Source organism: Euprymna scolopes, chromosome 21 (assembly GCF_053919585.1).
Source record: "Euprymna scolopes isolate OS-2025 chromosome 21, ASM5391958v1, whole genome shotgun sequence".
Lineage (NCBI taxonomy): Eukaryota > Metazoa > Mollusca > Cephalopoda > Sepiida > Sepiolidae > Euprymna > Euprymna scolopes.
Genome location: NC_136502.1, coordinates 43,321,145 through 43,348,873, shown reverse-complemented (window position 1 = coordinate 43,348,873; position 27,729 = coordinate 43,321,145). Strand labels below are relative to the sequence as shown.

Genomic DNA, 27,729 nt, shown 5'->3' with positions numbered 1-27,729 from the left:
TCCTTTATTATTATTATTATTATTATTATTATTATTATTATTATTAGAATACGAATTTATATTTTGATTTTGTTATCTGGAGAGTATAGTAAGATGTCTGCAGAAAAAAAGGCTTTGTTAGCTTGGCCTCATTGAAAGAATCAATGATAATGCTTGGTTTAGTAGACGCAAAACAGTTGAGATAGCAGGGGCAGTTGACGGGGAAAGGTCAAGGTAAATATGGTAGGAAATAACAAGGAAGGGTTGAAGAGAAGAGGGGATAAATATAAATAGGTTAATTTGTAGCAGTTAACAAACTATTTACTGTAAGCAGATCAATGCCCGGTGCCAAAGTGATTCGGCCGCACTGACCAATCGGTTGGCAGGGCGCATTGATTTGGGCTGTCCCCTTAAGAACTATTTTTAGCCCTTTGGGATCTCAGCTGTGATCGACAGAGGGACGCCAGCAAGCCACCTATACAGATCTCTCTCACTCACTCCTCCCACTGCTACTTGTTGAGGACTGAAAAAACAGACATTTATACTTTCTTTCTTTCTCTTCAGTCTGAGATACAATCTCGCCTTTTCTAAATAAACCCTTTGTTGGTGTTTTGTTAAAAGAAATGTCGTTTGGCCTTGTGTTAATTTAAGCAACTATTCACCTAAAAGTTTGGAAGATGTTTTTTTAAAAGCCGTCCAACACATGCCAGTATATAAAATGGACGTTAAACCGAATCTGATATAAATCAAACAACAAATTTCTTTGTTTTTCAAAGCAATATGTTTCAGCATCATTGTTATATTGAAACATCACCCTAGTCACACTTTGCATTATCACAATGTGCGCACATTCTTGTAATCACAATAGAACCTGCCCCTTCTTGTGCTCCAATCGTATCATACATGTAACAATAATTCTGAATAATCTTAGTGGCTTCGTCATCCAAATATACTTTCTCCACATTTGAGTTCTCATCCATCTCCACCGTCTTATACTTTTTTGTGACCTTGAAGGGCCGACGATAAATAAGACAACAAGGTGGTATATTTACAATATTGTGTATTTTACAGAAATACAGAATAACATATTACAGAAAGACTGCTCTCCAGAATATTATTTACTTCTTTTTCATCACAGGAAAATTTTATACAAAGTCAGAAGGTGAGGAGAATCAAGTCAGTGCTCCTAAATGCCTAGTAAAAAATTGCCTGAGTAGTCTTATCAACATTCCACGGTTGGATGCCTCAGGCAGTTAGCAATAAGATAACTCTACTACAAAGAGGAGGATGTGAGACCTGGGAGGGTAGATCTCCTAGGACTACCAAGGACCAATTCCTCACCCTGACAGATAAAAGGCCACCAAAATGGCTTAGTTTCTATTGGACTGATTGTTGAGAACAGATCCTAAACTGGTATGTATGTATCATGAATCTCTAACAGAAGCTGCTCTCTGAAACTTCATTGAAACTTCGTTTTTGCTTATACATAGTCTCTGAAAGAGTCCATATATTCCTGAAATAGAATAGATTATCATCACACCATACCATACTTCTTACACACAAACTGGTTAATGGTTACTATCTCACAACCTACCAGTAATTTTACTGCACCTCTTGTGTATCAAATACTTGCAAATATCATAAAGAATTGAATCCTAGACCTCGGAATTCATCATTAAAAGACTCAAAATGGGTTGATATCCCACAAAACAAAAACAAACAAACCAAAGAAAAAGTTGTTAATGAGAAGTACAATTAAAGTATATTAAAAAATCGCTTCTGATAGAAGAAAAACACTAAAATACATAAAAGTGTGTTACTGCACTTGTACGTCTTAACCTAAATACACCCGACCCACTCAACTAGAACCATAAACATCCACCACCATTCAACATAAAGGTCTTTAAGTGCTGGAAGATTTTTTAGTGTAATAGTTTCTTTCCCTATATCACCTGCCTTTGGAATTACTTCCTAGTTTCTTTGACCAACATGTAGAAATTTAAATGTAATATGGACAAATATGTTGCCGCTCAATTTTTCACCAAAGATTGCCGCTTGTAGCAGAAACAACTCCCTAAACGATCCTCCCTTCTAAATCAGACCCCTCCCCATCACAGTACTCACTTCTGCTTCAGTGGCAGAAAAAAAGTAAAAGGAAGTGAAAAAAAACGTATATCATGGCGAGCAGTTGAGTTTTGTTTGAAATCATATTACAAACGACTGTCATAACATTGTTTCAATTGTGACGTTTCACATCATAATAAACTGGCCTTTAATGTTACAACTGTTGATTTGCATTACTTAGCGTGAAAATTACAGCTGCTTCTTTATTGTATGCAACTAAACTGTGTCTTAAACGCAAATTCAATGAACAAAGCTTCTTTCCCCAAACTGGCCACCTAAATAATCAAATTCTACTCAATTTACACCATTAACAGTTACTACCTTACATTCATTAACACTTATCCTCGAGTGACCTTCGGGCCTTGATAAGTGGTAACTCCGAAATAAAAACAAACAAAAAAACAAACAGTTTTAGACACTTTGAACAACTTTATATTTCCGTAGTTTAAACCTTGTTGTAAGATGCCGAATGTTACTAGCTTTCGATCTTGCAGATGTACAGCAATACAGCATCTAGTAAGTGAGAGTCTGATGCAATGTTTCACAGGTAAGTTCCTGGGCTTAATCCTTCCTGCACGTAGTAGGTAAGGTCTATGCGTATACATCTGTGTAAGCCTGGCTGTAACACAAACACTATAACATGGCTGATACTAGGATCCAAATTAAAATTCTTTCGGCTCAAAGTTATCCAATGGAAACATAATCATATCTGAAAGATAAAAAAGAAAACGTTATCATTTTTGTTATAATAATTTTATTAAAATCAATATTCATATCAGGGTTGTGAAAACTCCTACATAGATATAGCAATCTTATTCACTTTATTCTTTTAACAATGACGAGGCTACACTTATCCTATTATATAAAAGACAGTTTGTGTGTGTGTGTGTGTGTGTGTGTGTGTGTGTGTGTGTGTGTGTGTGTGTGTGTGTGTGTGCGCGCACGCGCGTGTATGTAAAAAAGACAAAAGAAAAACAAATTAAACACATGGATGAATCATCAAAAAGCAAGAGATATACCAGTTTCGGACTGATAAATAAACGTCAAACAGGTAAAGTTTTTGATGAGTTATTCGTGTATTTAATTTATATTTCCTCTTGTTTGTTTGTTTTTTTTCACACATCTTGTCTCCTTAGCACTGTGCATGTGATCGGCATTGTTCTTGATGAATAATATCCAAAATAATTTTTTAAATTATTTATTTTTCCAGGGCCAACTTGGCCAGGTTCCATCAGGGGAAGTCAGTTTTTCTGCCCCTTTCAGTGTTCTAATGTGCTAATTTGGAAAGAAAATGTTGATACATTCTTTGAGGAATCTATGTAAGGAAGAGTTGTTTGCAAGTATATCTAGAGATAGGAAGGGATTGGGAAGATGGAGGGGGAAAATGGGAGAGGAGAAAAAGATAGAAAGAAGAATAAGGAGTAGAGAAAGAAATTTTAATAAAAAAAATTATACTTTTGTTCTGGAAAATGCTGAGTAGTCCCGCTAGTATATATATATATATATATATATATATATATATATATATATATATATATATATATATATATATATATATATTTATATTTTCGTTTTATTTTACTTCAGTCGAAGTTCTCAGAAATTAAGGGGCCCACAACCAGGGGCTAACACTTGAACTCTATATGAGATACATAGATATTCGAATGTTCTATTAAAGTTCTTTATCTCTCAAGCACTGAGTTAATAAAGAATTGAGAACATAATTTTCCTCTCCCCAATTAACCATTTTTATACCTTGTAGTATATCTTTCATGTTGGTCTCATGGTCTTACTGAATTCAAGGACAAGAATTTATCTAGTCTGGTGGAGTATCCAGCTTCGTGCTATTACTTGAGGTAATATCACTTGGAGAAGGTGCACTATTCCTTGAAAAAGCTGTGAGGTAGCCGTAGTGAGGAGATCTTATTTGGGCTGCGAATACTATGTGATTTTGAATATTTGGTCAGGGTTTACTTCTATGGAAAAAGTATCCTCATGCCAGATTGTTCTGACAAACCCCTGTACAGAGAGACCTTAGACACTCGAGGATAGTGTCTAGTAGGCATTCAAGTTCTCTCTCTCTCTATATATGTGTGTGTGTTCTCTATATATATATGTATGTGTGTTATAGCAATGTACATTAATAGCACCTGTTAAACTTTACATACCTTAATAAACTTAAAGAAGCTTTCTATACTTCTTTAACCCTTTTCTATCATTTTCTATCTATCTATCTATCTATCTCTCACTATATATATATATATGTATATATATATATATATATATATGAAGCATGAATGAATTTTAAACAATAAGTTGCTGAAACCTAAACTATATATATATATATATATATATATATATATATATAGTTAAGAACGGTTTTCATAATAGACCCTCCCGATGGTAAGAGCGACTGTCGGAATAGACACCCCTAACTTCTGCAAGTGAATTACGGTGCAGAATGCAAGTATTTATATCTTGAAAAGTACACCAAATATTAATGACCTTGTTTTAATGATTATACTGGATAACTTCTAAAACTCGTCATTCTCAAGAAAATTGAGGAGTTGGATTTAATGTAAAAATTCTCTCGCCCTGCCAACAAAAAAAATTAAAAAGAAAACGTTGTAGAAGCTGAAAAGTGGAAAACGTTGTAGAAGCTGAAAAGTGGAAAACGTTGTAGAAGCTGAAAAGTGGAAAACGTTGTAGAAGCTGAAAAGTGGAAAAAGTTGTAGAAGCTGAAAAGTGGGAAAAGGTCCAAGAAAAACAGGTTCCCTTAAACTTAAATATGCATTATTTCCTCCCCCCCTCCCTTCTCCCTAAAGGAATCCTGAGCGGACGGTATAGAAATCACCCCCCCCTAAAATGAATAACGTGAAAATGGTGTTGTTTTACGTTCTTCCTTGGTAGTGGTCAATGTTTGTTACTTTCAATGTATATAAGGAAACGCACTTTATGATTGTTGAGAGAGAGAGTGAGATAAAGAGAAAAGTTTTTTTTTAATTGCCTCTCGACGAGGACAGAGTTAGACACATGAGGTCGGTTTTTAATCATGGGGAATATAAGCCAGCTTCCCAAAAAGGGGCACTCTGATTAGTAAAAAAATTTTTAAAAATGTATCAGTCATGAAAGATTTCTCGTCCATTAACTGAGACCAAAAAAATGAGCACAATGCAACCACCCCATTGTCTCAAATACATAATTTAAAAAAAAGACTTGAAACACGATTTGTGTATGTATGTAGTTCATAATAACCGTAACTTAAAGAAAAAGTACTTCTACAGTTTAATCAAAACATAAAAAAATGCAAATATTTGAAAAAAAAGTTATATTGCACGTACACGTATGGAATATAGTTCTAAAAGAAAATCACTTAATTTGATTGCGGTATCATAACCAATGTTTTTTTTTTGCTGGAAAAGAAATAAATAAATAAACTACGCCAATATTTTTTTCAGAGAACTTTCTTCCAAAATGGCTAAGTACAATATAACTTTTATTCGACATTTTCATTTAAGTATGTCACATTTATTTTTTTTTATAGCAGTTATTGAAAAAATCAAACGCCCCACTCTCTAAAATAAAAAAAGTAGTGAGAGAGAGAGACAGACAGACAGAGACAGAGAGAGGAACAGTACGTTGTATGTTTTTGTTATCGCAGTTAGTGAAGAAATCAAACGCACCACTCTCTAAAAAAAATAGTGTGAGAGAGAGAGGGGGGTAGATAGAGAGAGATAGAGAGAGTAACAGTTATCGAAAAAATCAAACGTTGTGTTATTTTATAGCAGTTATCGAAAAAATCAAACGCCCCAGTCTCTAAAATAAAATAGTAGTGACAGATAAAGAGAGAGAGAGAGAGAGAGGAACAGTACGTCGAAGACAAAGTAAATGCAAAGTGAACTTTAGTCAATCAATAATTTTTTTACTTGGGGTTTTGATTAAATATATGCTAACAATCACCAGAGAATCGTTATATTGTATGTGAACAGTGTGCGTTCATTATTTGTGTAAGGTGTAAATTCTGGATTAAGAGAATGACAGCTGACAGCCAATGAGAAAGGGTGGAATTTACGGAGGGAGAAATCAGTATATTTGAATCACCGAATTGGAAGTGAGTTTCTGAATCAGTTTATTAGGGTGAAGGGGAAATATAATGCTACTGTGGGTAATTTTATGTGGTGCAGAGTGGTGGCAGTGAGGGCAGTTATGAAGTAGAGGGAAAAATTGGAACTACTTCCTCTAATAGTAATTGTCTGTATTTTTGAGATGAGGTGTATTCATTTATTGAGATTGTTGGACTGACTTCCTCATCTTGGGTTTTATAGTCACAACGGTTCGGCCGTTTTGCCCTCCGGCCTTTATCAGATGTTTTGTATCGAACTGGGGAACCGTTTGTTAGGAGTCTCGAACCCAACCCTTTATTATTATTATTATTACGAGGGTACCGTGTTCGGACTCCAGCTAGGCTCTGGGACATAGTTGCTGATTCTCTGTTTTGAATGTTACTTTTCACTGCCTTCATTCAGGATTGAACTCAGCACCTTTGGGTAACCGTAAACTTTGATACAACGTCTAGGACCACTCGGCCATATATCACGTCAATTCTTAGTTGGTTTTTGTTACTGTTAAACCTATGTTGTTATTCAAGGTTTTCTCTCTCTATTATTGTCCAAATTGCATTCAGCTCTACGCTTGGTTTGCTCAGTAGGTTGTTATGTCCGAGCATGTAAGCTGTTTCTTTAAGTTTTCTCACTTTCCAGTGGGTCTCTCTATTTATTATTTTTACTTCATCTCATAGGGGGCGATGGGCTCCCTCTCCATTCAGACATGGTTGGCTATACTCGATTTTTCCGTCTCCCCTTTAGTTACCGCTTTTCGGTGTTCTTCCACCCTTACTTTAAGGGGGCTGCATGTTTCACCCTTGTAAACCTTTCTGCAACTGCATGGGATGGAGTATATGCAGTTCTTGGTCATGTTCTCCTCCATGCGGGGCTTCACTCATACCAGGTGTCGTCTGAGTGCTGACTCACTCTTCAATACCGTCCTGATGTTGTAGGGGACACATATTCTCTGAATCTTTTCGGAGATGCCTCGTATGTATGGTAGGCAGACTGTTGGTGGGTTTTGGGTTTCATTCTCCTCTGTTATACTATTAACACGTCTGGTGGATAGTATGCTATCGGGGTAGTTGTTACGACGGAGGGTATTCTTCAACCTGACCATTTCTTGGTGGTATGTAATGGTGTCGCTACTTATTGTCTCTGCTCGATGTTGTAGGCAGCGTGCGATTCCATGTTTCATACTGTACGGGTGATGGGAGTTGAAGTTAAGGTATTGTCCGGTGAAGGTAAGCTTGCGACATACGGATGTCTTAAACCCATGCTCTGTGTGTGATATGAGTATATCAAGGAAGGCCAGTTGGTTATCTTTTTCTTTCTCCATTATGAACTTTATCGATGGTCTTATTGAGTTCACATGATCTAGGAGAGCCTGGATGTTTTCCTGATGGGGCCAGAGTATGAAAGTGTCATCAACGTATCTTAGCCACATGCTTGGCTTTAAGGGAGCTGAACCTAAGGCCATGTCTTTGAAGTATTCCATGTATATGTTCGCCATCACTGGTGATAATAGCAAGCCCATAGCTAGCCCCTCCTCTTGTCAATATAGGTCAGTACCCATTCTGAAGTAGGTTGTTTCTATGCAATGTCAGCATTTTCATTAAGTTTGGCAATGGTACACATGTGCGCTCTTCTATGGAGAGGTCCGCAGCTAGTTTGTCTTGAATTACTGCTAGTGCCTCACTAGTTGGGACTTTAGTGAACAGGCTAACCACATCTAGGCTTACCATTTGGTTTGTACTGATGGTTGCTCCCTTGATCAGTTCCGTGAAGTGGGCAGAATTCTTTACATGTGTTGCTGACTTGCCTGCTAATGGGTTTATTATATCCACAAGTTACCTTCTCAGTGGGTGGCATGCTGAGCCTTGGCAGCTCACTATGGGTCTGAGTGGAATACCGTTTTTGTGTATCTTGGGGAGACCGTACATATGTGGTAGCTTACTGTAATGCTGGACCAGCTGTCTATATCTCATCGGAGCGATGTGTTCCTTGTTTTTGGTAAGGATTTGTAACAGCTTTCTTTCGATTTTCAAAGTTGGGTCCTTCTTTATTTTACCATAGCTACCATCTGCGATTAGGCCTGCCATTTTTTCAGAGTACTTCGACATGTCCATCACCACAGTAGCATTGCCTTTGTCTGTTCCCCAGTTCGATACAAAACACTCGATGAAGGCCGGAGGGCAAAACGGCCGAAACGTTGTGACTATAACAACCAAGATGAGGAAGTCATTCCGACAATCTCAATAAATAGTTCCTCTAATTCTAATGGCGATAGTGATGATGTCACTCATAGGATAAAATCTAGGGTTTTATTATAATGAATGAATGTATCAAAAATGTCGTTCTATAGTTACATAAGATAGTGCCTAATAGTATAGACATAATGAATTTGTATATGGCGTCTACTGTTGTAAATCTATTTTATTTTGGTCCAGAGGGGAAAAATGCGCCTCTTTTATTATTATATATAGGGATAGGGATTAAATGTATATAAAAAATTAATGTGATTAATTAAATTAAATTAAAAAATGAGGAATAAAAATTGCATACAACTTTATTATATTTGTTTCAGATGGATGGTGAAACAAACATCTTTAGGATTTCAGACTATGGTTGGATCTGGAAATAATTTGATTACTTAAAGGGACAGCTCAACAAAAATTTGTTAACATTGTACTTGAAAATGAGCATGCTGTTATGAGCTTTGAAGTATTCCCATGTGCTCCACAGACGGATTGTTCTTGGAAAGAAACTTTGCTCATGGAAGTTCCATTTAGCCCCAGTTACATATAGAACATTTTTTCATATTGGTTACAGCTAGACGAGTTCTTACTGTAAATGTTTTACAGGGAAAAACCGTTCGTTTTAAAAGCTAATTGTTTTTCTTTATGTATTTATCAAAATTCTAGGTCAATGCTTTGGAATACAGACAGCGAATTTTTTTTTGGAAATTAGTCTAGTAATTTTGTTTTTATTTATGAAATTCTGCTTTTATCCATAGTCAGAATTTCACTTGCGTCGTCATTATGAATTTAGCCAATGTCTTCCTTAATATACTTTTTCTTAAATCAACATTTAAAATCGTGTTAAACCAGAAAAAAATGATATTAACAAATAATTCCTTTTTTATTAATAAACATTTACTAAACAATTTTTCTGTAAATTTTGATGTACGCTAATATTTTTTCAATAGAAAGTAGGTATTCATATTATTAGGATTCTTTTCGCATCTGGAGTGTTATTTTCACAACGTATCAATTGATGTAACTTCCTACTTTCTTCAGGTGCATCATGTCGAACTCAGGAATCTTTCTGTCAAACTCGAAAATCTGCATGGAATTTTGAACAGAGCCCTTAACATTGATCAAAACGTTGTAAAAATAACACACAAGATGAGAATAGTCCGAAGAATCCAAATAATCAATCCCCATCTCAAACATTCAGAAACAGGAAGTAGGTGTTTCATAAAATTATCCGGTTTCAATATTTCATATGGGTGTAACCACACCCTTTAGGTTAAGACGATTCATCTAGTGTGTTTGTACAGTCATAGGTTATTTATATTTTCTGTGTTAATTTATGCTATCATCCCTCTATTACTTCAGCTTTTATGAAATCATAAACGATTTCTTCCCGGTGTTTTCAATCTGTTTTTTTTTTGCTGATGTCATCTCTTTGTGACGATATAAAAGATTTGTTTTGCTTTGTTCCTATTTACTTTGCCTTGCCACGAGGGCAGAGTTAGACACCAGGGTCGTTCTTTTAACATGGAGAAAAGGACAAGAATAAAAATTGTCTCAGTCGTGAAGGAGTTCTTCTCCACTAACCGAGAACAAAAAATTGAAGTGTAAAATCAGAACAGATACTGCACTTTGATCTTAGCCCACTTGTTGTCTTCCAACATTACTTAAGTGAATGACGTCATCTGTTTGTGATGTCATCCAATGTGCATATTGTCATTGTGGCATAAGGGTCTAGTATGGTCAGGATCCTAATTTAAGACAGTGGCAAGTTATGTATGAAGATATTTGTTCGCATTATATTTAAATTTTTGCATATTGGTACAGTCGAGGAAACAAAGAATATAGAAGGAATTCTAAAGGCAAGCAATCTGAAGAAAGAAGTTATTAGAGTAGAAAGTTTTGCAGCATCTGAAGATCTCTACAGTGAATGGGTAGGGTTTTGTTACTGGTCAGATGTGTCGAGAGTATTTATGTTGAGAGGATACGAGATCCATGGAGTTTTAGTTGTATATAGATTTTTGCACTTTCAGTTACACTTGCTATAAAATAAGAGTCCATTTTACAATAAAAGCATTATAGCAAAGTGACTCTTCTTCCTCTTTCAAGCATGAAAATATTTTTTTCTATTAACCGTGCTCTAAATGCAAGTACTTACGATAATGTACAAATTTTTTTCTTTTTAAAATTTTTATTTAAATTGCCCTCCAAAAATGATAGCACCTTTAGTCCAGTTTTTGTCTATAACTAATTTGTGTTATCCAATTTAAAGTCATTTTCGCCAAATTCTTAACAATGTTATCTTATAAAGAATAAAAAACGAAGTTGTTTTTTTTTAATAGTTAAGCCAACTTGTTTAGTTACAACTGCTACACAGTGATCCGTGTATGTGGCAGTGTTCCGTAATATATTTCGAGATAAAACCTCTTTACAAAAACACTTCACTTTTGTCCTCCTTCTTAACACATTTCCATTCCTTCTATTGTGATACCCTACTATGACTCCACTATATAAACAGTGTTTACGGCAAATTACATCACTTCTTAATTGAGCAAGACAGAGTTTGCAACAACCAACATGTTTTTATTAATAACAGTTATTTATTTATTTATTTTTGCTAATACCTTGCAGGTGTGAGGCTCTGGATATTTTCTGCATTGAAAATTTTCAACTGTCTTTTAAGATAGATATGTCTAATGGAATCATAGAAGTCTATCACAATGCAAAAAAATAGAAATATGTTGGTGTTGAGAAAGAGGACAAAAACGAAGTGATTTTTAATTTATTTTTGATATAATAAATCTTACTTCTACAGAGTGATTTAATTCATTAACTATGTTCCATGATATATTTTGAGGTAATATCTCTTTATCAAATGGTGGATATTTCAAATTTCTTGAAATTACGGCCACATTGAAAGAATCTTTGAGCAATAAATAAACGCCTGGCCACAAAAAAGTTAGTTTAGAAGTCAATATCTACAACTCTCCAACACACACCAATATCTAAAACAGACGTTGTTGTTATTGTTGATTAAGATAATAATGCTGGTTGTGGTTGTTGGTTCTGTATAGAACACATGAAGATCGTGTCTCAAAATTGTCTGATCTGCATGAAGTCCTTTTCATTGGTTACATCTATTCATTAACTTGCAGGATTGCAGATTTTACCCACGACACAGATAACAACAAAGAGAAAGATTTAACCTGAAACACACAAGGTAATGGCACAGAAGAAACATTGCCACTTTCACTCTATTGATTTGTGGTTCCAGTCGGGTAACTCTGAAAATATCACGTTACTATTACTCCTACCACAGTGACGAAAGGTTGAAACTACCGCGTTGCCATTACCTTACCACAGTGAGGAAAGATTCAACTTGAATGGACGTATAGATGGCTAGATGGATGATGATTATGATGATGATGATGATCATCATCATCATCATGATCATGATGATTTCTATTGTCACATATTGTGTTTGAGTGTTGTTATTGCTGATTTGATGCTGATAGGCATAACAAATAACAAACGACCATCAGCATCTTCTTTTCTCAGGCTTCCAGTAAGTCTGGCAAAATTCTGGTGCTTCCCAACAAAGCAGTCTTCTGAAGCACTTCGACATTGCAATGGATTCCAATTTACCCAATGTACTTGTCAAATCCTCTTGTCACACTCCCAAGGGCTCCCATCAGAGCAGATACAATTTCTACCTTCTTTAACTTCCACAAGTTCTTTCTCAAGTCTTTGTATTTTTCGATCTTCTCTTTTTCTTTTTTCTCCACATTCACATCAGCTGGTACTGCTGTATCAATGGTTATTGCCTAGTGTTCCTTTTTTTCTAACAAGACTTAATCTGGTCTCCTTTTTTCAATCAAATTGTCACATTGAATATTCACATTCCACAATAATTTTACATTATCACTCTCCACCACCATTTCTGGAACATGCTTGAACCATTTTTCACTGGATTATAACCCTCTTTTCTTAAATATATCCTAATTAATGTTTCTCACAATATTGTCATGACGCCTCTTGTATTCCTTTTGAGCTAACTTTTTAAACCAATGATAAGGTGTTGTATATTTTCACCTTTCTGGCCACGCTCACACAGTTAATACAGGGGGCTTACAGCCGTTTCATCAATATAATACTTAAGATAATTTGTTCTGAACTCATGCTCCTGGGCAGCACACATTAGGATTTCTATCCCAACCTTCAAGTCACATTTTGCCAATCATCACAAGGTGTTTTACTTGCCTACTACCTCTAGTAGATCCCTACTAAATTGACCATGCTTTTTCTTCTCAAACAACTAGTTTCGCTTTTTGTTCATTTATTGCCTTAAATTCTTTGCTCCTTACTAGTTGCTCACTTGCAATTTTTTTCAAATTTCGACTTATTCTTTATAAGCTTTTCCTTACAGTTTGAGATGTAAACTTTCAAACTATTTTCATCTTCTTTTATGCACCGTTCTACACCTATTAGTCCTCATCCCCTTTCTTTTCTTTTTACATATAACCTATCGACATCACTCTTTGGATGAAAAACTCCATTTATTGTCATTATTTTCCAAGGAAAATTATTATTATTATTATTATTATTATTATTATTATTATTATTATTATTATTATTATTATTATTTACTTATATATTTATCTTTTTATTCTTAATTATGTTATACACAGATGAATTTTAAAAATGTCAGCATATTTTTCTCACCTTGACTTTTTCTTTTCCTTCCTTTTTTCAGTAAAAACATTTTTTTTTTTAATTTCCGTTTTTATGCATTAGCTAATAAAAAAATTTTTTTGCAAAATTCCATTTTTTTATGTATTAGTTAAAAAACAAACACGTTTTTTAGAATTCCATTTTTTATGTATTAGTTATCCGAAAGCGTGTGTTCAAAATCTGGAGCAATAACATTTGGTGAATTTTATAAACTGGAATGGCTGGTCCTTAAATTTCATAAAGTAAGTGTTTACAAGATCGTATGAAGTAACGAGTACATTGCTCATAATTTAAACGTGTTCTTTGTTTAATGTCTAATGTCTATATATTGTATAGAATAGGAAGACTCGATATTGTTCAGGATTGAATGAGAGATCACTACCATGTACATTTTTACTATGCTCACAACACCAGATTACTTTTTCTGAACCTTCCTTCCCCTTGTTTTGCTTCCTAATATGGTCAAAAGAATTTGAAATCTTTGAAAACTGTCTGAATTGTTTTCTATATATAGTTTAAATTTCATTAAAATAAGATATAAGTATTTGAAGTTTTAAGAGGATTGTGTTCTCATGGGTCACTTAGAATGAGGGTACATAAATATTTGATACATAGATTCAAAACCACTTCCATTGTCTTCCCTGGAGAATTTTATACATATGATGTAATTTTCACCAAAATACGATATATTTGAAGTTTTAATGGAGATTCGACCTCCATAACTCCCTTAGGTCAGGAGGGCACTTAGATTTGAGAATACTTCCATTGTCTTTTTTGGTCAATTTTATTGAAGAATATATTTTTAGATTCTATGTAGATTCTCTAACCGTTCTTTCAATAGACAACATACAAACATCACACACACATGCACATACATACAGACATTGAGTTTTATATTTAGAGATTGATTTATTTATGTATTAATGAGTCGCCACTTGTCAAGGCTAAAATCCACTCAAAGATAAGGGTTAATGAAATGAATAACTTGTCAGTTGAATTGTGAAGAATATTATGAGAGAATTGAAAATGAATAAAATGAACAAAATTTGATTACTTATAAAGACGATTTTTACAAATATTTGTTGACATTTGATTTGAAGACGACCATGTTATAGTCTGCAGGGAATTAATATTGTGATAATATATTTCACAAATGAGAAGTTCTTGGAAAGAAATTCTGTTTATAAAAATTACGTTTGATGTTAGGTATGCAGAGTTCTTTGTAGTTGTTGTAGGAAAATGAGTTCTTGCCATGAAAGTAGGAATCAGTTGAGTAACTTTCATGGTAATGATGATGGAGCAGAAAGAGACTATCAATTTCTCTTCTGTGAGAAATGAGCTGTAGAGAATAGAAGAAGTTACCCTCCACTAGATTGCAAAGTTGATGTTGTACTCTGTTAAGTAAAGAAAGGGTGCTCTGAGCAGCACCTCCCCACATGTAAATGTGAAGAAGCTGAAGCAAAACAAAATGCTAGTGAATTTGACTTGATGTTGTGTTTATCTAAAAACGAAACTCGAATTTTCAGCAAAATTTGTAAATATCTACAATTTGGGGAGACAAATTTTTGTTCCTATTCTTGAGAGAAGTGCCAAATCTTAAATCTATCAAATTATTTTCGTTATTTCTTTTGTCTTTATCTAAAATAAGATTGTTTTTCTTACAGATTCTTTCCATGCTTGAAAGCAAAACGGTCAGCCATGTTGATTTTATTTTTCTCTTACTTAGAAAAGTGTCCGTGTTAACAATGGTTACTGACACAAACTAAGAGGTCGGCATGCTATGTCCGAATGCAACACTCACATAATCGTTCCTGTGGGTAACTGATGCTAAAATAGAAAATGACTGTCAACACCTAATTAAAATTATTTGTTTTTATTAGCGAAGAACATTTTTTTTTTAAGTTTAATGTTTTTTATTTATTATTTATTTATTTATTTATTTGCGAACTGTTATCCTCATTATCATAGTTGTTGTTTCACAACGTTTCAGCCAACAATTCCTCTGGCCGTCGTCAGGGGGTTAACCGCAACGAGATAGGAATGCTGTCTCTAAACTGTATCCTCAGTAATAACTGCCTTCCATAGTTGTTGTCATCTCACCACGTTTTAGCCGGCTTTGGGTAGGATTAAAACCGCTATCTTCAGACAATGCTTACCTGGAATGTAGAGATTCAACGTTTAGATTTATAAGACCAAAAAATCCAACCATGATTGTTCTTTGGGGTCTGTGGCGCAGTGGATAGGGGCATTGAATCTCTACGGTGTCAGGTGAGCATTAGCTGAAAATAGCAGTTTTAATCCTAACCAAAGCTGGCCAAAGGATTAGTTGGCCAAAACGTTGGGGGGGGGGCGACAATTATGGAAGACAGTAATTATTGAGGATTCAGTTAAGAGACTCAGCATTCCTATCCACCTGACAAAGGCCAGAGGAATAGTTGGCTGAAACGTTGTGAAATAAAAACTATGAAGATGAGAATAACAGTTTGTAAATAAATAAATATACAAATTACTCATCCCAAAGGATTCCAATAATAAAATATTTATTGTTCTTATATTATTTGGATTATTCAAATTATTATTCTCATATTTTTCGAGTGCATCAGTTAAAATTCGGGAATCTATATGGAATTTCGAATTAAACCTTTTATTTTAATCAGCAGGTGTAGATTGTTCTCATTCCATCAGCAGCAGGTCAATGTTCATGGAAGGTCACGGCCATGGAAGAATGTGAGAAAGATTCTGTTTAGTCATTAATAAATAAAAATAATAAGTAATATATTAGAAAATAAAATAAAATGATAAATTAAAAATAAAAATTATCTCGTTATATACTGACATTTCTGAAACGTACATAAGCCGAGATGATTGCAGATTATATTATAAGGGCCAAAACAACAGCAAATTCATTAAAAATGTCTGGCGAATTTTTTAGCAACAGTCTGTTAATCTCCATGGTCCTTAACGGGTTGCCTAGTGATTTGGAATAAAATTCAGAATTGCAGTAAAGAATATTTTTCTATACTTTCACTGACTATAAATATAACCACAATCAGAATTTTATTGCAAATCGAATCAAATGGACGTAAAAAATGCTTATTTAAATGTCCCAATAGACTGAAATTTATATTACCCCTCAAAAGTTGAATGTGGAGGCTTAACAAATCACTGCACGGTCTGAGGCAGAACGGCCAGTGCTGGAATTTCATGATTATATGATTGAACAACAATTCAAACAATACCCAGTGGACTCCTGTTTGTATACCCAAAACAAAGATAAACTACTGATTTTAGTTGTATGGGTCGGTGACATTTTAATCGCATCAAATTGTGACATAATGTTAACAGAATTCAGAACAGATTGAATAAAAAAAAAATTCAAAATAACTAATCCTGGCAAGATATCATGGTTTCTGGGCATACAATTTACTCATGAAAAAGGAATTATTAAAATGAATCAATCGAGGTACATTGATAAAATGCTTTTAGTTTTGAATGCAAGAATGCAAGAAATGCTCTACACCTGTCGAAAAATGATATCAATAAAAATACAGACATCATCAACGCTCTGATCCCCATCTGGCATCAATTGTGATGGATGGCTCTCGTCTGGGTGAGGCCCCGTGTTTTGACAAGCTTCTGGGTTTGACCTTTACTCCTAATCTGAAATGGAACACGTACATCAAGTCTGTTGCCATGGTCGCTGGAAAGATGGTGGGATCCTTCTACCGCTCCAGAAGATATCTCGCTACTGATGCAATTCTCTATCTATATAAAAGCCAAGTACGTCCAAGGATGGAATACTGTTGCCATATCTGGGCAGGAGCTGCTAAAAACAGCCTATCCTGCCTTGACAGAGTACAAAATAGACTTTGTGGCTTAGTGGGGGATGCCCTTTTCTCTACCCTACAACCTCTCTCCCACAGAAGAGACGTTGCGAGCCTATCCTTGTTTTATCATTATTTCCATGGCAGGTGCTCATCTGAACTCCAATCTCTGGTCCCCCCTCGCCAATCTTTCACGAAAAACACCCGTCTTGCTGAATCCACTGAAAAATTTCCCCCACTCTATATCTGTGCCTAAATCAAAATGCGGATTCCATGAACAAAGCTTCTTTCTTAGAACTGCACGCCTGTGGAACTCTGTTCCGTCTGCCTGCTTCCCACCGGACTACAACTTGGATGTCTTCAAGTCCAATGTTAACAAATTCCTAATGAACCGCCCCCTTAAGTAAACACTTCATCAAATCTCCACACTAACGTAATGTACTTGCAATAACCCTTATCCCTGAGTGGCTTCCGGGCCTTGATAAGTGGTGATCACCGTGTAAAAAAAAAAAAAAAAAAAAAGATACAGAATCTGAAATAATTGATGATAAACTCTACCGAGAGGTAATAGGAAACCTTATATACTTATGACTGCTACGAGAGCTGACATATGTTACACAGTAACAAAACTATCACAAAAATTATCAAGACCGACAATGAAGGATTTAAACAGAGCTAAACAAGTTCCTCATTAAAGACTCGCTAAGGAACAGCATTTAGTATTTAAAAAATCAACAAGTCCCCTAAAATTAGAAGGGTTTTCAGATTCAGATTGGAAAAATAATAAAGATTGAAAAAGTATATCTGGATATTGTTTTAGACTATCAAAAAATTGGCCTATTATTTCATGGAAATCTAAAAAGTGGCAGATTGTATCTCTCTCTCTACATGTGAGGCGAAATGCATTGCGTTTACACATACTGCGCAAGAAGAACTATACCTAAAAGCTATTCTAAAGACTATTTTAGAACCAGAATTAACTAAAACTCCCATAGTAATCGTGATAATGAAGCCAGCATGGTCTTAGCACAAAGCACAGTAATTCACCAAAGATGTAAGCCTATAGATATTAGATATCACTTCATAAGAAATTAAGTAAAAAAGGAATCCATTATTGTAAATTACATAGCATCAGAACAAAATAGTGCAGATATATTTACAAAACCGGCGACACAAATAAAATTGAAACGTCTTGCTTCTAAAGTTGTCGGAATTTGGTTTTAAATAACTTTTCACAAGCCCAGATATGTATTGAGAAAGAGAAGATTGCCCTGACATACTAATGTGTAACAAATGTTTAAACTTTTACTAAATAAAAAAATAAATAAATGAAAAAAAGTAATTTAAAACAATTACTTTTCAAAATTTTTTTCTTTGTATCATTTTTTTTACAAATATTTTTTACATGCTTATTTTAAGGCGTGCTTAAATTAAAATTTACTTTGTTTTACTTTTATTTTGTGCACAATACTCTCTAACAATACTCTCTAACAATACTCTCTAATATACCATAAATTTGACATGTCTTTATTTTCTCCTTTTGTTTCGTTTTAATTATACTTTTTTACGGATACATATTACATGTATATGTGTGTGTTTGTGTGTGTGTGTGTGTGTGTGTGTGTGTGTGCGTTTGTATGTGTGTGCGCGCGATTGTGTTTTAGAACGAGAATGCATAATTAAAATTAAAAATGGTTTCAGTTTCACATGGTCACCTTTTCAAGGTAAAAAATAAAAATCAATTTCTTATAATTTCGCTTTTTTTTTACATACATATTTTTCTTTGTCTTTTGAACAAAACCAAAAAATGGCTTCCTTTTTTACATGCACAAATTGTAAGATCTAAATGAATTCGGTTTTTATTTTACATGTTGTAACTTTTATTTCACATATTTGAATATATTTATTTATTCATTTATTTTTGAACAGAGTTAAACATGAACTGAATGGCACCAACTGCTAATATCACCTATGAAAACTTTGTTTGATCACACCAAGAAGCAGCAAAGAAGTGTATACCTCTGAAGCCCAAGCTAAAACGAAAAGTACCGTGGGAAAATGACAAAATAATATCAAATCGAGAAGAGTTAAAAAAAAAAACATAATCAAAAAGCAACATAAATACCCTACTGAACAGAATACAAAACTAAGGAAGCAGGCCCTTCAAGAAGTATGTTCAAGAACAAATACATCGAATTCAAAATGCTGTGGGTAACAAACAATCACATCTGGCTTGGCAAGTAGTAAATGTGATATCTGGGCGCAAGGAACCTGCCAAAGCTAAGTTAAAGGCAAACACCCCAGAAAATTCATGTTCGAAATTGAAAGCACATTTTGAAAAACTACTTGGAAACAAACCAGAAGTGACTGACCAACCAATTCAGCCGATTGTTGTACAGGAACTCGATATTAAGAAGGGTGATTTTACAATGGAGAAACTTCTAACTGTATTAAAGAAGACCACCGATATTAAAGCTGCAGGTTTAGATAGCATACCTCCTGAAGTATGGAAGATAGGTGGCTTCAATGACATCCTTTTTGATTTATGCAATGCTGTATATAATCAAAAAGTTATTCATATATGGAGGGAAGGATGCATACTTCCCTTCCCCAACAAGGGTGACCTAAGCATACCAAGCAACTACATCTCAAAAGCATGGGCCGCATTGGATGGGCTGCGTTCAGTATGGACTTCAAGGCTAATTGACAAACTGAAAAGGTAGTTCTTCAGGGCAGTGGTAAAGTCTGTCCTTGTTTACGGTGCTACAACCTGGACAAGAAAACTAGATGGCACTTACACCCATATGCTGCAAACAGTATTAAATATATCTTGGCAAAATTATCCCATAAAGCAGCAACTTTATGGCATCCTACCTGCCATATCTAATACCATCAGGGAGAGATGCCTATGATTTGCCAGTCACTGTCTGAGGAGCATGCATGAATTGGTGAGTGGTGTATTGCTATGGATTTTACAATATGGACGGGCAAGCAAAGGACGATAGGAACTGACAAATCAAATTAATTCACGTTCTGTTATCAACCAATCAGAAACCAGAATTGTTCCATAAAAATTTAATCTTTTAGCATTCCAGCACAATTTTCTCATGTCAACGCGAGAAAGATCTTTTGCTCTTTGCTTGCAAAATTATAAAATCCACGACCTGTACAGAACAGCTAGCCACTGAAAATTCTTCATCTCCAGGACTTGTATAGAATAGCTACCCATTGGAAACTCTTCTGAAAGTAAACATAGCTTCCAATTCAAGATATTATATACTTATATTATTATTAATAAATATTATTAAATGAAGAATTATTCTGAGTGAAAATTTGAGTTTCCTTTATAGATAAGCTCAACATCAGTTCAAATTCGGTAGCCATTTTGTTTTGCCTTTGTTTTTTCACATAATTTTGGCAGATTTCAAGCATACGTTTCTCAATTTTACATGCATAATATGAACTGGATTTAAAATGAAAGAGTTTCCTTATTTAACAATACATAATAAAAACAAAAACATAAAACTATTTTAAATGCTTATACAGCATTTTTATCACGTTCTTTTCCTGGCTGCGATCTTTATAAATTACCCCATTAAACATGATTCCTGAGTTCAATATAAATATTCTCGAGTTTGAAAACACGCACCTGAAGAAAGTCAGAAATTACATCAGCCAAAACATGTAAAAATGATAACCAAAATGAAAATAATAGTTCAACTAATCTAAACAATAGTACTTTTCAATCCTCATCTAAAAAAATTCTGGTTCAAACAAAACAATTTACGCATACATACACCATAGTTTTATTTATATACTTTTTTTTAAAACTCTTTTTCAACCCTAACAAGGCATATTGCCATTTGGAACATAAATGATTACTATTTGGGATCGTGTTTAACAGGGGACTGTGGGGAATTGGGCAACAAGATGTCTGTTCACATTATATTTAAACTTTTTCAAGTAAGTACAGTAGTGATGGGATGATTTCAATATTTTTACCAATTACAATACAATTACCGATTACATGCTAAATTCATGATTCTGATACAATTACTGATTCCGATTTCGATTCTTTATAAATCTCTAATTATTTAACTATAAGTTTATTATTTTCCCCGATTTTCATAAAAACATGCAGATATTTTCCTAAATGTCAAAAATACGCTTGTGGAGGATGATCTATCGAGTTTAGCTTTACTGGTAATTTAAAATCAATAAATATTTATTATTTTATCATTATTAACAGCAATGGAAGATTTGGGTTTAAACAAAATCAAATAAAAAAAAGACAATTAAAGGAATCGTTTTGGTATCGGAAAATAGGCATTTTTCTGATTACGATACCGATTCTGATGCCCCCAAATCTTCCGATTTTTCCGATTCCGATTAATCGGCCCAACACTAAAGTATAGTCAGAGAAGCAGGAAACAGGGAAGAAATTCCAAAGTCTATTAGTCCGAGAGCAGAAACTATTCAAGTAGAGAAAGTATGGATAAAGTAAAAGGGAATATTTTTCTATTTTTCATGCAAAATATTGTCTTTGGATTGTTTGCGCACTTCTAATTGTTTATCATGAATGATGACTGGAACAACAAATGGGTGTGGGATATTGTACATCTCAGGATATGATCATTCGAAAATGGGTGTGGTGTTTCAGGATATGGTCAACTTGAAAACATAATAGCAGTATAAGTATTATCGGTTTCTTAATAGTTCTTATGCATAAACAAAGACATAAATAACAAAGAACTATAACTAGGGACACGCAATGAAAGTGAAAATATTTTTTTAACCAAAAAATGAAAACATCTGATTAAAAAAAAAAAAAAATCCAACAAAAATCGAAGAAAATTATTGGATCTTAATAAAGTTTTCAGTATTTATTAATTTATAAATAAACGTTAATATGAAATAATTATTTTATTAAAAAAAACAAAAAAACTTGTGGAGTTTTTAGGCCACTTAAATATTTTTTACCCTTCTCCCTTTATTTTAAGGATGAAATACTTTTTATTATACCAATAGTAGAAATTCAGTGACTACTTTTAAAAAAGGATAGAATTCTAAAGCTGCAAATAAAAAAATTAAGGCAATTAACATTTAAAGCTTTCAAGTCATCATCATCATCATCATCATCATCGGTTTACATGCTAGGATGGGACGACTTACAGAAATTGTCTACCAAACTAACTTATCTCCAGCCAGATCTTTATGCCTCCTTCTCTAAAGTCCATCGTTATCATTTCCTTTCCTTGGACTTTTCTGTGAGCTGACCCCGCTTTTTCAATTGTTTTATATCTACTAGTCCAGGCACTCTCATCTACACTTTCAAAGTATTCTGTGTGTATTTTCATATGTTGTTCAGATTTAATCTTCCTCTTAACTCATCAGACCTTAGTCTTTCTTTAAGACCTGCATTACACATCCAATGAATCATTCTCATATCACTTTTCTCGATGCCTCACTAACCAAATTTCAGTTCCATACTCAATCAGGCTCCTTCAGTCTTTGACAGACTATGGATACCAACGTAAGGGTGCCTGCGCATGAAATTTTTGTGGCAGGAGGTGCACAATCTCTAACCACACCTCTCCTGAGTCGACATTGTTAAATACCAGTGGCAAGTAAAGTGTATGTACAGAACGACTGGAAACAAATGCTGAGATAAGTGGAGAGCACATACAGCAACTAAAATTCCCAAATGGCCACCCATCTGGTACCAACCAGGCTCAACGTTGCTTAACTTCGTGATCTGATGAGAACTGGTGTGTCAACACGATTATCCTGTATACATACTTGATCACACTGCATATATATATATATATATATATATATATATATATATATATATATATATATATATATATATATACCTTATAGACTCTTCTCTTAGTTAACAGAGGCAGCACTCTGCTGGTTAATAATGGAAAAAGTTCCCTGAACTTACTACACCCATTCCTAATTCTTGCCATTACACTAGTACCCGATCCTCCCTGTGCTTCAGTGATATTACGAAGTTAACATGATGATGATGATGATGATGACACTTGTAGAGTAATTAGACTTGATAAATGTTTAATCTTTTTATTTGTTTTTATTTCAGCGATCTCCCAGGCAGAGAAATATCATTGTGCAATTGTTCATTGTTTCAAATTGAAGATGTCACAGAAACAAAGACAAATTTTCACATCCACTCCCCATAAACGAACCTACTTATATAACACAGGACAGGGCATTTTGAAAAGTCAACAGAGCCAAACAAGAAACCTTTCAGACTCTGTGAATCCCGCAGCTTCTCGTATTTACAGAGTCGTCCTGTGGTCTTCTGAAAACACTGGACATACCTCTAAGAAAACTAAGAAAAAAGGGACAACAACAAATAAACAGCAAATGGAAAGCCAATGTGCCAGCAGCCAAAATCCAGATAAAGAGGATTCTTTGAATTCTGGAACTTGTGATAAGAGTCAACTGAAAATAGGTGACCATTTTGTCGAGGGGGAGCAGGAGGAGGAGAATAAAAAGCCAAAGTTGTCTCGTCGTGAGCGAAGGGATAAATATAAGTTGGAAGTCAATAAAGAGATACAAAAATGGTTTTCCCAAAATTTTAATGACAACAACAGAAAAGATCCACATCATCCACGGAATCAGGGACGGGTAACCGAAAAGATAAAACGTTTGGATACAAAAGCACTCAAAGTTTGTCAGAAGAATTATAAACGTTCAAGTAGAGATGTAAGAATGAAGAATAAAGATAAATGTGAGGATGATCCGTTTTTAAAGTCAGGTGATCAGATTGATGAAGATGCTAAAGATTGTCATCATACCAACGACAGCAGCACTGATGAAGATGATAGCAGTAAGAATAATGAAACTGGTGACTTATTTGATATTTGGGATTTGTCTGAAGATAAGAATCCTGACTCTTTAAATCTTTCAAAAGCCAAAAACACTAAAACGAAAAATAAATCTCATTTCAATAAAACCCAACGAGGGGCTAAAAATGCAAAAACAGTTCCAAGCTTGCCTCCTCTAGATCCATCACAGATCTATGAATTTCCACAATCTCCAAATGCTGACAAATCCAAAGCAACTGATAACAAATCCAAGGCAACTCATAAAAAATCCAGAACAACTCATAAAAAATCCAAGACAACTCATAACAAATCAAAGTCAACTCCTGGCAAATCCAATGCAAAAGGTGAGAAGAAAAGTTCAAAGAAGAAAAATCTTAAAGATGTAAGATATTTTTCTTATTTTTCATAATAGTTAGCAGTAGCTTTTCAAAGGATATTTTTGCAAAACTTTTTTCGAGAGGTAGTAGTAACTCAGCACTATATAATGTTTTTTTTTTTTTTTTTTTTTTTTTTTACACAGTGATCACCACTTATCAAGGCCCAGAAGCCACTCAGGGATAAGGGTTATTGCAAGTACATTACGTTAGTGAGGAGATTTGCTGAAATGTTTATTTAAGGGGGCGGTTCATTAGGAATTTGTTAACATTGGACTTGAAGACAACCAAGTTTTAGTCCGGAGGGAAGCAGGCAGACGGAACAGAGTTCCACAGGCGTGCAGCTCTAAGAAAGAAGCTTTGTTCATGGAATCCGCGTTTTGATTTAGGCACAGATATAGAGTGGGGGAAATTTTTCACAGTGGATTCAGCTAGACGGGTGTTTTTCGTGAAAGATTGGCAAGGGGGGACCAGAGATTGGAGTTCAGACGAGCATCTGCCATGGAAATAACGATAAAACAAGGACAAGCTCGCAACGTCTCTTCTGTGGGAGAGAGGTTGCAGGGTAGAGAAAAGGGCATCCCCCACTAAGCCACGAAGTCTATTTTGTACTCTGTTTTCGAAAGCATTAATATTTTAAACGAAAAATACCCGTTGTAAGGCAGGTAAAGTTCATTCCCTGAACAAAACAATTGTTCAGCACTTTTGTTTCTCCTTATGAAAATTAAAATCAAGATACATATGCTATTAGACCATATGTTTAGAATCCTTATTATAATTTTCATCAAATGTCCGAAACTTAAGGCTTAAGTATAAGCAGTATTAAGACGAAATTGATTTTCAGGGAATCTTGTTTAATTGGTGTCTAATGAGCATGAATCAAATTTAATGCAAATCTGAAATATTTAAATTTTCAAATAGAAGGTGGTGCCCATATTATGCTCCCTAAAAACACTTTAAAATATTCCCAAAAAAACTTAAATTTGAGGAATATTTTATTAAATGATGTCTTCTGCTTACTGTTAAAAGTTTACAAACATCGGAAGCATCTAATATTTCTAAGAGTTGCCAGCTCCCTATTTATTTTTTATGAATAAAATTAAAGTAAACTAAGTATAGACCACATTTAGATCCCTTAACAGTTGTATTCAAAATTGTTCCAATTCCAATTTAATTGGATTTATTACTGTTTGATAAGTTTTAAAAGTTCACCTCTGTGTTACAAAATTGTCACAAAAGAAGATAACAAATAGATCTAAATAAGTCATCATATTGGCAAGGCAGGTGTGAATTACAATTTAACATAAACTTATGTAAAGTATATTGAATCCAGGTATATTAAAGTTGAATATATATAAAGCAACAGATGATTTTTTTCATAAAAATCGCTTCAGACAAGGCGTGAAACCACTTGATGTAAGAAGCTAACAAGAATGAAACTTAAAGTACACTTTCTCTCCAAGATTTATTTTTTATTGTTACCATAGAGGTTCTTCCTATGAGTGGCTTGTCTTTGTAGCAACTTCTCAAATACTGATCTGATTTTACAGCCTAACATAACCTCTGCTGGTGATTTGTCTGCTGGGGTGTTAGGGTTTGCCAGAATCCTGTATACTTGAAGAAACTGCAGTCAAGCTTTTTCCTTGGGTGATCCATAAACCTTCCTTAAGTGGGAAAAGGAACAATATTTCGTTTTCTTTAATAACTTTGCAAACGAATAGTGAACATACAGTTTTAAATTCCTTGGAAAGAATATTTCTTCCAAAAAGAATGTCTTTTTCATAGACGATAAAAAAAATATATATGGCGACAAAAATATTCAGTATTTTTTCCAAAGTAAATGTCTTCTCCCATAGAACAGAAAAAAAATGTTGACTGTGACAGAAACGGACGAAAACCCAATTTACTTTTTTTTTTTTTGGTAAGTAAAAAAATGTTTGCTGACCCACTTATTTAATGACACAAGAAAAAAGAAATGAATAATTCGTATTTTCTTTCTTTTGTATTTACGGGTGCCCAAGATGTTGTGAGAGGAAGAAGAAAAAAATGAAAATATTCTTATTTTCCACGAGTTTGCAATTCAAACTTTTATGTCCACGCACGCATTTGATTTTTGTGAGTTTCTTTTTTTTCTTTCATCAGTGTTTTCTGAACTTGCTTGGTGTAATTCAGGTTTCCATCGCAAGTTTTTATGAATGCTGGATGGTATTTTAAATTCGAGTGACCTCTGTAAGTTTGAAATACAACGTTGTCACTGTTATGGCCCTGTTAAAGGGTTACAAAGAAAAACAGAACGCCAAAATAAGTAACAACATGTATTGCAAAGCATACAATAGGTGGGTTGTTCGTCATAGCTGACGAACAACTTAGGTTAGTCCACTGGATATCGACTGACACCTTACAGCTTAGTCTTCCAGTATTTATTGAGGCTGGAATAGTCTATTAGCAGATAACATAGGTTAGTTCCACCACAACACATCATAAGAATCTCAGGAAAAAAAGGGACACACCTATGATTGAAAGACATTAATTAAAATGTAAATGAAGAATGTTATTTGATAGTTGTTAATACATTTAAAGCTAACAATCACCAAGGATGTGAGTTCATATATATGTGAACTCACATCCTTGACGTTATTCTCGCATTGCCTACGCACAGTTCAAACATTTCAAAACACAATCGCTGAGATACAACGCGCGGCTCTTTACAAACAGACTTTTGTTTCTCCAACTTTACAACATGGCAAGGAAGAAAAAAAGAAGAAAAACAAACAAACAAAACAATACACTGAAGATGGAGTACATCTCTGAAATATATTTGTTATAAATTTCAAACAAGTAAAAATATTTGTTTATTTTCCTCATATTACGTTATGATTTGGCTTTCAAGCACACTTGATGCATATTTTTTTTTAATTCTAACAATCAGGTTTTATCTGTTATATTAAGGAAAAATGGAATGATCGAATGGATGATTAGAAATATTATTTTAAGGGAAACACATGTAATTTTCCAAATAATTAAGACTAATGAGTTTACCTATCTTTCTAACGTAGTTTGGAAACCAACACGTTGTGGCCTCAGTCGCAAAGTAGACAAAGAATAGAAAAGAATTTCAATTTCTTTTTTTTTATTGTACGCCATTTATTTCCTCGTGGTTCATGACGTCACCCACATGATTGCGAACGTTTTCCATGCCTCTCGTGTGATCTTGAACATTCTCTTCATTTCTAACATGATTTCCTTTTCAAAGTCTTTATTTTTCTCTACCAGTGACGTCATTTCGGATGTATTTGCATATAGCCGTCCACACTATGTTGCATCTTGACAGTGAAGTTGCAAAGGAAAATTGGTTGGTTTTGGATATAACAGCATTTATCTGGTGTGGGCTGAGTTGGCATCAAGTGAATTCACCTAAAAGTTGAATCCTCAGCATACTTCAGGCATTACCAGTTTCAGTGATGAATAGCAAAGTATTATAA

The 27,729-nt window shown here is 34.3% G+C and overlaps 1 protein-coding gene across 6 annotated transcripts in view; it reads left to right on the top strand.

The window, feature by feature from the left end:
- Positions 1–27,729, top strand: part of LOC145242166 (uncharacterized) — a 252,042-nt gene that overhangs the window by 139,512 nt on the left and 84,801 nt on the right. For 4 of the 6 annotated variants that reach the window (XR_013862661.1, XR_013862662.1, XM_080105145.1 and 1 more), the window contains exon 2: positions 23,123–24,255. Coding sequence is in view for 2 of the 6 variants with exons in the window: in XM_080105145.1 (XP_079961271.1) it covers positions 23,179–24,255 (1,077 nt within the window). In the remaining 4 variants the exon portion in view is untranslated. The remainder of the gene's footprint in view (positions 1–23,122; positions 24,256–27,729) is intronic. The other 2 variants (XR_013862663.1, XR_013862664.1) reach the window with 1 other exon arrangement.